The sequence below is a fragment of the Hipposideros armiger genome, unplaced genomic scaffold (genome assembly GCF_001890085.2).
Source record: "Hipposideros armiger isolate ML-2016 unplaced genomic scaffold, ASM189008v1 scaffold_171, whole genome shotgun sequence".
Classification (NCBI taxonomy): Eukaryota; Metazoa; Chordata; class Mammalia; order Chiroptera; family Hipposideridae; genus Hipposideros; species Hipposideros armiger.
Window position 1 is genome coordinate 1,446,777 of NW_017731521.1, and position 12,385 is coordinate 1,459,161.

General features: G+C 39.1%; 1 protein-coding gene and 1 pseudogene across 2 annotated transcripts in view; one reads left to right on the forward strand and one right to left on the reverse strand.

Moving 5' to 3' along the window:
• Positions 1-868: 868 nt before the first annotated feature.
• On the forward strand, positions 869-1,371 carry LOC109387863 (40S ribosomal protein S27-like pseudogene; annotated as a pseudogene). Its single transcript, XR_002125119.1, has one exon. The product of XR_002125119.1 is annotated as a 40S ribosomal protein S27-like pseudogene (transcript).
• A 97-nt stretch (positions 1,372-1,468) lies between these two features.
• NUP42 (nucleoporin 42) overlaps positions 1,469-12,385 on the reverse strand; it is a 19,503-nt gene continuing 8,586 nt past the window's right edge. The window contains exons 3-7 of the mRNA XM_019652000.1: positions 12,158-12,293; positions 6,842-6,918; positions 6,127-6,213; positions 3,561-3,645; positions 1,469-2,931 (exon numbers count right to left, since the gene is read on the reverse strand). Coding sequence (XP_019507545.1) covers positions 2,357-2,931; positions 3,561-3,645; positions 6,127-6,213; positions 6,842-6,918; positions 12,158-12,293 — 960 coding nt within the window. The 3' untranslated portion in view covers positions 1,469-2,356. The remainder of the gene's footprint in view (positions 2,932-3,560; positions 3,646-6,126; positions 6,214-6,841; positions 6,919-12,157; positions 12,294-12,385) is intronic.

Consider the following 12,385-nt stretch of genomic DNA (forward strand, 5'->3'; position numbering starts at 1 on the left):
GATTTGCTGAAGCCCTGCTGCCCCTTAGCCTACGATTAGGAGTTCCTGGCCTTCTCGGACCCAATACCTGTGTGCACACACACTGCTGGCTTCTACTTGGACTTCTTCGCTTAAGTTTCTCACACTTTTAAGTAACCCATAGCACTTCTTTGTGCTTTTTGACAACTGCACTGTTGGATAACTTTGGATCTTATTAAGCTCGCCACATTGTGTGCGTGTGTGTGTGTGTATGTGTACAGAAAACAGGCTTCAATAATTAAGTAAACAGAACTCCCAAATCGCATATTACTAAGTAGCCTAAGTGTCCTGTACAGGCTCGTTTCCCAAACTTGCCTGAGGAATGCCATGGACCACTTGGTAAGAGAACACATTCCCAGGCCTAGTGCAATGGATATATTAGCAAGTGCCACGTGATTCTTATAATCAGGCAAGTTTAGAAACACCGGGCCCTGACCTGCATTCCTCAGAGCTTCCAGGACACTAGGAAGTTCAACTGGGACCCGAGGGAGCCTAGTAAGCCTGCAACCAGCCTATGGTAGCATATGGTTCATTCCATCAGAGTAGGAAAATTCTAGGCTTCAACTGCAGGTTGGAATAAACATCGGAAAGTCTTTAGAGCTTGAGACCAAAGCAGGAACTTCGGGTTGGCTTACGATCCCTACACCAAGGCTGGCGTCAAACATCCACCCCCCAGAGAAAGATTCTATCCCAAATGCTGGTGTCCCAGGCTGTCGGTGGGAGCCATACAGTTCTTCAAAGTGTAATGGAAAATCGGTAGCCTCTGAGGACTGAATCCTTTGTGTATATGCTCAAATCATTTGGAGAGCCTATTTTTTTTTAGGTAAGGTTTTATTTTCACTTAAAAGAATCAGCTCAGCCGCGCCAAGTCGCATGCTTCTAGTCTGGGGTGTTGCTTCAGAGATCTGTTCGGGCTGGGCGTGCAAAAACATCAACATGCCTTTGGCTAGAGATTTACTACATCCGTCCTTGGAAGAGGAAAAGAAAAAACATAAAAAGAAACGGCTAGTTCACAGTCCAAATTCTTATTTTATGGATGTGAAATGTCCAGGTTGCTACAGGATTACCACGGTTTTCAGCCATGCTCAGACCATGGTTCTTTGTGTAGGTTGTTCAACAGTGTTGTGCCAGCCAATAGGAGGAAAGGCCAGACTCACAGAAGGGTGTTCATTTAGAAGAAAGCAACACTAATGATCCACACAACTTCCTGAATTTCTTATATCACAGAAAGCCTTATCAGTTCAGTAATTCTAGTTAATCTACCAAGATAATGTAATTACATTTAATTGTAAGTACACAACAGTGCTCTCTTCTATTTTGGTGTCAGTTTTTCAATAAAGTTTTAATTATGGGGGAAAAAAAAGAATCAGCTCAATACTAGATCTATGGTAGGTAACTGTTCTCGCAGTGCTAGCTGTGTAATTTTTGAAGCCTGAGAAAGGGGCACAGAAGCTATGACACATACGCTTCAACTCAAGGCAGGTCTTTGGTTTCTTGGATCAACCAATTATAAGATATGGAAGACATTACCCCTCAATCTGAGGACACAGGGAGATCCAAGCATGTCTGAGAATTCCAAGAAAAGCTCTACAAACAGAGCTGGTGAATCTTGACCCCCTATGTACAAGTATTCATTCACATGAGATCCCAATTTCTATTCCCTTTATTATCCAACCACTTGATGGGATAATGTAAGGAATAAGTAGAATTATGTAAAAATTAGGCTCAGATAAAAATGACCATAAAAGCTGTTGAAGAAAACCGAAATGGTGGTCCATGAGACAGACAAAATTGAAGGGGGAACAAAACTATGAGGGAAAAGTGCCTCCTAGACCTTAAAAAGCAAAGTTTTCTCCCCTTGTAAACTGTTATTTTTCTCTTTAAGGGGATCTTCTTTAACATGGAGGAAAGTTATGCGACTGATTATTCAGCAAGTAGGCTAAATATTTAAACGTTTTCCCCCTAATGGTTTTAAAAATTATCTCCTTCCTAAAAAAAAAAAAAATGTTTAAAAGTAAAATTTTAAAGGGTATAGCAAAGTGATGTAGAATGAGAAAAGTACTTTATTCAGCACAAACTGACAAGTTTTTCAGTTCCATTCATGACTATAGTAAAAAAAAAACAAATCTCTTGTTGAGTATTATATTTTACTTAAATAGTTAGGCCCAAGAAAACATTAAATTTCAAACCCCTAAAGTTATTATTGGAAGCTATGTTCCTTATAAATATACATATATGTGTATACATACATATATGCTTGTGTGTATATATGTTCTTTTATATGAACCACTCAAAACAATTTTATAAGTCGTTTTTTTCTGTATTTAAAATTGTCCTTTTAAATATTTAGAAGTTCCACAGGCGGTGGCTTCAGTGGGATTTTTCCCAGAGTAAATTTCTTGGATTGAAATTGCTCCAGTTCTCCCGCTGTTAGCTGATCCTTGGGTGTGAATAATACATCATCTGTTGTGCTGCTGTTTGAGGCAGGGAGAGAGGTGGATATGCTGTTATTTCCAAAGGGATCGCTGGATGACTGGGAAAAAGGCGTGTGAGAGTGGGAGCCTGGACCACCAAAACCAGCCACAGAGCTGCCGTGTCCAAAGGCCTGGGCCCCTGGAGCGCCAGCGGGGCCTGCTGCCGTGGAAACCGGGAAGCCTGAAACCCCGGGAGATCCAAACCCAGAAGCTGCAGGGGTTTTAAATGAAAAGGAAGCAGCAGATGTGACTTCCGGTTTTCCAAATCCAAGAGTTGGAGTAGATGTAGTAATGGCTGAACTGGCAGAGGGTGCGGCTCCAAAGGCTGGAACATTCCCAAACACAGGAGTGCTTCCGGAAGGAGCAGTGGCAAATCCAGAGGCTATTTTAAAACTAAAATTCTGAGCATTATCACTGTTGCTGTTATTCACTGGAAAGCCTACAGAAAAAAACAACAACTTATAGTCAGAAAATGTAGCCATATTAAGCCCCCCCAGCACTCCCAGTTTCCCCTTGTCTTTGCTATGTTTGGATGCTGAGCAGCTCATTGGAAGGGAGAAGGGAAAGGTAAAACTGAGAAGCGACAACAGACCCACTAAACCCGGCTGTCCTGTCTTTCTGCGGCACTGCTCTCATGAGCACCACGAGCACCACGATCTACCTTCACTCAGGAGGCAGCTTTGAGAAACCTCAGGGATGAGGGAGTGGACTTTCACTTTCAGCTTGTCACACCGGAGCTGTCACTTGAGTATAATGCTATGCTGTTATACACAGTGACAAGACAGTCCTCCAAGGTGCTGCCACCATAGCTATGAAACTCTTGAAAAACCTTTCCTGAAATATACTTCTAAAGCCTGAGCCATAGGGTCTTCCAAAGAACGTGCCCATTCTGGCCCCCACTGCACAAATGCCTCATGAGCCAAATTCTTAGACACTCCATTACGGAAGGTGGTAGAATTTGCAAGGGTGATTTAAAATGGTACTTAACATACCTTCAAGCTTTATGATTTGAAATCTATATAATCCTTTTTCTAAATCAGTGAAGTCCTGTATTACTTTATCACTTACCTGGGGACCCAAATGTTACTGTGTGTTTACTAGCAAGTCCAAGTGCAGGTGCTGCTTGATTTAATCCATCCTTTACTTCAGAGAGCTATAAAAAAAAAGGCAAATAACAAAATACTTGATGAATAATTCTCAAGTACATTTTCTATATACTTTAGAGCCAAATTCAATTTTTTAAATGTACACTTAAAAATGTGAAGTTAAATGTTTAACATAGAAAAATGCCCACAATGTGAATATGCATACAAAAAAATGGACCAACCTCAATGAGTTAAGAGTAATTGGCTGATGAATTATGCGTGATTTTAATTTTATTTATGCTTTTAAGTATTTTCTAAATTTCTTCAATGAATACATATTAAAATCAGAAAAATCTGTTTAATAATACATTTCAGTGTCTATAGGCTAATTTGCATTTATCAAGAAACCTAGATATTCGGTAAGGGACCTTTAGAGGCTACCCAGTCTACTTACTCCAATGCTTGGACTGAAGTTGATTCACAATTACATTACTAAAAGCTTACCACTAAAATCTATTCAAGTATTTCCTATTCCCTGCAAATACTTCATTAGCTCTTGCTATTTCCTGGTCTAGAAATGTCTTTTGTCTCTTCTTATTAGAATCTTAATCTCCCTTTCAAGGAACTTCTCACTTACTCTCTACCTCCAAGAAGCCTTGCTTTCCTAATCAACCCAAGCAGGTATGATTTCTCTCGTTCGGAAGCCCCAACAGCTTATTTTAAAAATCAGCTTTATGAGATATAGTTTACATGCAACAAAACGCATCCATTTTACATACTATACACACACACACACAAACACATTTCAGTGAAATTTGGCAAACTTATAACCACCACCACTATCGAGATTTAGAACATTTCTGCCGCCCCTAAAAGTTCCCCTGTGCTCCTTTTCCAGTCATCCCTCTCCCAAACTCTGGCCCCAGGGTACCACCGCTCATCTGCTTTCTAGCACTATGGATGAGGTTTGTCTTTTCTAGAGTTTTATATAAATGGATTCATTAGTATGTACTCTTTTTTCAGTCTAGCTTCTCTCCCTCAGTGTAATATTCCTTAATAATATGTAAATGGATAAACAACTTGTATTATAGTTACACAATGGATGAAAAGAATAGAGACTGAATTGCTGGGCCTAAGAGTGAACTACTGATACGCCTAAGCAGCTGTAGGTGGGCTCTCCAGGATGCTCACCTAGAGAGGGGCCCTTAGGAAGCTGGCAAAGAGCAGGGAACTCCAGCCCTGAGGGAGGGTCTGCAGTTCTCTAGACTCACTATGCCTTCTGTATCAGCTCTCGGCAATGGTGATGGGCCACCTCTCACTCAGGGGTGGAATACTTCCCAGAAGTCCTACTAAACTCAAATGGCATTATAACAACTGAAAGGTGGAAAAAATTAGCTTGTACAGGAGTCTAGTTATTTAGGAAGCACATAATTAAGAAAGGAGCGGGCAGTTGGGACTACCATGCAGTCATTCCCAAGTTTAGGCAGCAACTACTTTCATAACCTTTTCCAGAAAGTAAACTGCCGGGCCAGTCGAGTGGCGCGATGGTTAAGAGTTGGCTCAGGTCACCAGAGGGCCCCGGTTCGGATCCCACATACGAGGGCCAGTGACACTGCCCTCTACAGCTAGGATGCTGAACAACAGCTCAACCTGGCGCTGGGCTGCTGTGAGTCGCTGGCGACAGCGTAGGCTGCAGCCCCTGTGGCAGTGGGTTGCCATGGGCTACCGTATGTAGCCAGCAGCCAGCGTGAGCAGCCATCCAGAAGCCGCCGACTGATCTGCCTCGCCCGGGAAGAGCGCAATGATGGTGCCAACTTGGGCCAGGGAAGCAACGTCCTCCACAACTAGACTGAAGAACAAAACGACAGCAACTTGTCTGTTCCCCTTCCCTCGATTCCCCGGGGTTGTTCCCCTCCCCCAGTTCCCCAATAAAATCTTTTTTAAAAAAAGAAAGTAAACTGCCTAGAAAATTAGAAATATTAAATTCTAAATGTAAATACCTTATTTTAAAATAAAGTTCCTAAGAACTTTTTATGGGGGGTATTAAAATTATAACTTTATTGATGGAGATAATGAATATACTACAGTCAGGATCACGTATCTTTGGAGACAAGTGGCTACGTATCTCCTAAAGGCATTTCTGTATAAGACAAGAAACATGTGGTGAGTATCCTTCAAGCACAAAAGTACACATTAGTCTAAATGTGCATTTGTATCATTTTTCAAAGCAATTTCTTTTTAACACTCATAACCAGGAATACTTGAATGTATGTAGTATTTTCCAATTTTCAAAATTAGTACTACCAAAGTTTAAAACTTTGCCCTAAAAATAGCTTTAAAAAAGCATTATTATCTGTGTTTTTCTGACTGAGGAATAGAGAGAAAGGAATTCCAGCACCTTGCCTCTAAATGATGCCATAGTTCTTGAGAAGGTGTGTATTATAATTCTTGAAAGAAAATTTTAGCTGTTTTTCAAATCAAAAGTAATTTTCTCTGCAAAAAAAGCAATAGTGAAGACACTTCCCTGTAGCAAACTATTCAATACTCACCAACGCTATCTGAGTTGATGCATTTAGACTTTTCAGTTCATTTACCCTGTTCCTCCACTGACTTATTAACTGTTGGATGGAATTTAGCTGAAGAGAGAAGATAGAAAAGTAATGAGTCAATACTGAGTGTTTATCTCTCTAACTACTTCACATCTTTGCAAAAATCACAAAAAGCTTATAAAACCTTTTTATGGGCCACAACTTGTAAATTTGCATTGATCTGGCCCTATTTGCCAAAGGTATGCCAGCTGTAGCCCCTCTCCCTGCTCTCCAACTCCTGTACCACCTAGTTAAGAAGCGCAAGCACCTGGCAGTACGCACTACTATTTGGATGGGAGGAGAACATGTGTGCTGGTTAGAATGCATGATCATGGCTGCAGACAACAGAAAAATACAGTTTATGTGATTTCCTTTAGGCGCCCAACTTATTGAAGCCCAGCTGTTTTTACTTTTTCATATTTGATGGTGAGAATGTTAATCTGTATAACAGGCTGCTTTATTTAACTGGTTTCTAGCATTCACCACCATGTCTGCACCTACTAAGAGATAACCAACCAATTTCAAAGAAAGTAAGTTAGAAAATAAAAATAGCCTTGTCCTGAAAAATACTGCAGACCTTACCCACTTTGCCAACAGAAGAAGCCACTACGAACAGAGAAGACAGTAATTAACAGCTAATCTGTTATTGAGGTAGATGAATAGGAGATAAACTTACATAACTCTGTAAGTTATTGCTTGTTAAGAAGTTATGGTATTCAAGCCTCAACTCCTCTGGTGAAATGTCTGTGAAACCTGAAGTGAGGAATCAATTGGAATCTTTAAAATAAATGCCAATACTTTTGATAGCATAGTAAATCTACAGGTGCTAAACAAGAACATATGCTAACGTTGTGATCATTAGACAATTTTCATAATTATAAGGAAAAAAATTCAAAGTGTGCACTCTCTTTAATGTTTAGCAAAGTATTAAATCACAGTAAAATATAGTTGGTTATGTGATCTTTAAAGGGGGAAAATTTTCTAAAGATAAATGGAGTGGGAGAAATAACAAAGAGAAGAAAAGGAAAGTTGACTATGTATATATTCAAACTTCTGTGTCAAAAAATATTCTGTATGTCAGAAACTACAGAAAGCAAAATTAAAAGGCAAATGATAAGCTGGGAAAACCATAATTGCAACATGACAAGAGAAGAGCTAATGCCAACCTATAAACAGCTCTTACAAATCAATAAGAAAAATAAGTTAATATGAGCCAGATAATAAACAGGCAATTCATGAAAAAATTCAAATAGCCAGTAAATAAACAAAACAAAAAAGGTCAATTTAAAAATATAACTTAGAGATAAAATGCTTTACTTATCGGACTAGCAAAAATTAAAAATGAATGCTTTTTATTGTTCCTAAGGATGTGGTGAAGTGGACATTCTCCTGAATCGCCATTAAGGGAATTAAAAAGGTACTTTTTTGGGAGGAAAATTGTCAATAAGCTTCAAATGCCTTAGAAATGTTCACACTTTCTGACCTTAATAAAATCTCTAGGAATAAACCTCAGGAAATAATTAGATGTGTAAACAAAGGGGGTTAATGTATAAAGATGTTCATTCTATTATTTTTAGTAATGGAGACAAACTGAAAACAACAAAGTCGAATACAAAACTAGATTATGATCCTAATTAAATATATTGGGTCGTCGGGAAAGTCACGACGAATTTTTCTATGTTTTTCAATGCAAAAATGCATCATGACTTTCCCAATGACCCAATATAAGCAAGAAATAAGTTTGTGTGTGCATATTTTGAAAGAAATATACTAAAATGTTACAGTTGTTATCTCTGGGAGATGATGTGATCTTTCTTTTATTTATACATTCCTGTATTTTTCAGTTTTCTATGGCAATAGGTGTAACTTTTATAAGTAGGAAAACTTTTTAAGACAGGAAAAAAAATGTTCAGGATATTTTCTCCAGAGAATTACTTGTAACCCAGATATTAATTCCAAGAAGCCCTACCCCAAGATTAAAGAAAAGACTAAGCATTCAAATCAGCACACTGGATTCCCTCTAAGAACTTGATAATTCCTAGGTTTTGGGCCTGAACATTTGATCTTTTTCAGGCAAAAAAACCTAGGAATTACCTTGTGTTTCTCTTTCTCCATATCTAATTAACCAGCATCCTTCTCATTCTAGCTCCAAACCAAAACCCAAATTCAACCAATTCTGTCTCTACTGCTAGTAACTCTAACCCAATCATCAGTAATTTGTCTCCTAACTCATCTCCCTGCCTCTATGTTGCCCCTACTCCTGCACCCAATAGACCATTTCTTTTCATACAAAGTCTGAGTGAGCTTTATCTAATCAGATCATTTCCCTCCTGCTGAAAGCTCTTCACAGCTGCCCAGCACAACTGGGCCCAGCATGCTGTGGTCCCTGGCTGACTCTCTGGCCTTATGTCACGTTATTCTTTCCCTTATTTACTCTCCCCTTCAGCGATTCAGTCTTTACTCATCCTCAAACATGCCAAACTTGTTCCCATGAGCACCTTCACACTAGCTATTCCAATTGGCAGGAACATTTTCCCCAAATCCCCCCGTGAGTGACACCTCTTCATTCAGGCCTCAGCTCCTAAGAATGGACAGCCACTCCATCTAAAGGAACGCTGTCCCTCTAGTTACTTTCTCCCCCTTCCAGCTGTTCCTCATCTGAACCGCAGAACACAGAAATGATCTAGTTGACTATGTTCCAATCCTCTCAAGGGTGGTACAAAAGTCCTATTTATTCTAGCTGCATAGGAAAAGTTAATTCATCATAACGGATGCCTAAGGGCAGAGGTTCTCTGACTTAGTTGGTCTCAGGACCCATTTACATTCTTAAAAATCATTAAGGACCCCAAAGAGCTTTTGCTTACATGGCTTACATATGCCAATATTTGCCATATTTGAAATGAAAACTGAGAAATGTAGGAAATATTTAATTTTATTTAAAAATAAAAAGCCAATTCCCTATCAACATAAATGAAAAAAACTGTTTTCCAAAACAAAAAAATCAAAATTTAGTGAAGTGAGTGGCACTGTTTTATGTTTGTATATCTCTTTACGGTTTGGTTTAATAGAAATGCTGGATTATTACATCTGCTTCTGCATTCAATCTGTTGCAATATATTGCCTAGCTGCAGTGTATGAAGAAAACCTGTTCCTACACAGGTATGTAATTGGAAAAGGATGCCTTTAATGGCCTTTTCAGATAATTGTGAATATTCTTCTTTGATATTACACCAAAACTTGACAGGTGGTAGTTTCTTAAAGGTTAGCTATAATGTAGATTCAAATCATATTAATGAACTTTTTGTACAATTATATTAAATCCACTGGCTTATCTTGCACTGAGAAAGGATTTTTCAGCCATGTATAATTTTGTAACATCATAGATTCAATACTAGTTCACTGAGTTATCCAAAACTTCCAAATGCTGGCACATCATTTTACAATATCAAAAAATTCATATTTGTTCATGTCACTAGCCATCTCATCAGAAGAGTCTTTTAGTAAGAAGTCATCAACCTCACAGTGGCAGAAAACAGTTTTCCATGATTCTGATTTTCACTTGAAAACTTAAATTTTGTCATTGGCAATAAACACTGTCAATTGTTTTCTTTGAAGTCACAAGCTCACTTCATTTATTTTGTAAAGAAAATGTCACCAAATACTTAAGTTTAAATAACCATAGTTCTCAGTCAGTCTTTCAATTAAAAATTGTCCATGAAAAAAAAGTGGCTGACCGGTTAGCTCAGTTGGTTAGAGCGTCATGCTGATAACACCAAGGCTGCCGGTTCAATCCCCGCATGGTCCACTCCTTAAAAGAGTCAACTATGCCATTGCAGCATGAAAGCGATGTGTAACAAATGACTATGGCTGTTTTCCAATAAAATAAAATTTAAAAAAAAGTGGCTAGTTCAGCTTACAAGTCAAACAATCAGAGTAGTGCTTTCCCTCAAGATAACCATCATACTTGAGTATGTGGCTGAAGCACTTTGTGTGTGTGTCCTATTTTGTCAGACAGAATATTAAAAAGGTTTGCACTCAAGGGTCAAAATTTAATAAAATTAATAACTTTTACCATTTCATCACGGATACTCTGAAGTAAAAATGGCATTAATTTTTAAAAATTGACTACTGTAGTCTGCTAGTACAGTTTGTTGTCTGTTTTAACTCATACTAAGATATAAGGAGTTTTACTCATCAATGCTTTTGCACCAACAGTGCAAATGTCAGCACAGTGAAAATGCCAATTAATGTGTTAGCATTATCACAAAAATATTTTTGAACTTGTATGGCTCCTACAAGGGTCTCAGGAACAGTGTTGCCAAATTCAGCAAATGATAATACAGGATGCCCAGTTAAATTTGATTTCAGACATACAACAAATATGTTTTCAGTATAAGTATGTCCCAAATATTACATGGGATATTCATATGCTAAAAATATTATTCTTGGGCCGGCCGAGTGGCTCAGCTGGTTAAGAGCTCGCTTGGGAGTGCCAGCTCTGAGCAGCAAGGCTGCGGTTCAGATCCCACATTAAGGGCCAGTGACGCTTGCCCTCTACAGCTAAGATGATGAACAACAGCTCGACCTGGAGCTGGGCTGCCTTGAGTCGCTGGTGATGGCGTGGGCTGCAGTGGGGCTGCAGTGGGCTGCCGTGAGCTACGTGAGTGGCTGGCAGCCAGCGTGAGCGGCCAAGAGCCGCAGTGAGCAGCTGACCAATGACCGGCAACCGATTGCCTCACCCGGGAAGAGCACAATGATATTACCAACATGGGCCAGTGAAGCAACATCCTCCACAACTAGACTGAAGAACAAAAACAGCAATTTGTCTACCTGTCTGTTCCCATTCCCCGATTCCCCAACGCTGTTCCCCTCCCCCCAATTCCCCAATAAAATCTTTAAAAAAATATATTATTCTTTGTTTATCTGAAGTTTAAATTTAACTGGGTATCCCATATTTTATCTGGCAACGCTACTTAGGGATCTACATTCCATATTTTGAGAACCACTGCTTTAGGGCTTTAGGCATTAGGTTCAATTCTGAACTGATTAAGAAAGGTTTAATACTTCTTTTTATTTTCTTTATAGAAAAATCACTATCTGAAAATCTCTTATTTGTAAGACTTATTGTCTCCCGCCCTCAAGGATTTCACAAGGGAGGGATCTTGTCTGTCTGGCTCATCACTACACCCCTAGCACCTAGAATAGGCAAATTCAATACGAATTTGTTGAATGACTGAGTAAATAACTAAAGCGTGGCGTGACTCAAATGCTCACAGAGCACGAGTAGGTAGAGCTGCACACAGTAGCGATCACAGGGTTCTGAGGGACTGCAGGGGCTCTCATCTGCTAGGTACCTGCTGCTTACTCAATAGGGCAGAGGCCCAGGACCACCCAGAAGTGGGCTTACAGAAGTGCGGTGGTCTAGGGTTCAGCCCAGAAAGGGCTTAGGGACTATAGACAAGAGAAAATGGAGAAGAAAGGGGTATTCTAAAGAAATGCTATCCCTATAGCCCAGCTAAAGCTCCTTACTGTCAAATATTAGCTCCAGGATAGGTCTCAAGACGCTTTATGAAGAACAACTATTCTTAGAAGGAAAGACAGGGAAGAAAGAGAAAACAGAATCAGGCAGCCAAGGCCTGAATGGCAGGCAGGATGTGACTCTTCTAGTCACTGTAGGCAGTCAAGGGGTTCTGAAGTTGTACCTACAGGGAACCAAGAAAGCAGAGCCTCTTCCTAGGCCTATAGAATTGGAATTGTGGTGGGTCCTGATTTCACTCTTTTCTCATGAGAACCACATATCTTAAAAGAATTAGACCTTCCAACCTCAATCTCTGAATTACGAAGTTCTGCTAGAATACTCGGATACTTTAAACAATGTCCAAACTTGCCTAACTGTAGCTAAATTTGTGGTTAATTTCTTTATTTGGCATGGTCTTGGTTTGATAAAACAGTAGTTATAAAACATACTTTAAAAACACAATTTTTCAGTTACCTGAAATATTAGGTTTCTTCTCTTTATTCACTGGTGAATAAACAGAAAACATCCACTGCCCTGATGATTCCCAGATCTCCATATCTTTTATGATTCCTTCCCTTTCAAAAGAAAAAAAGCGGAAAACATTTTTCATCTGCTTATCAAAATTTATTATTTATAATTTCAATGACTGAAATTTTAAATTAGAATATATATATAATTTTAGATTTTTTTCAATTATATTTT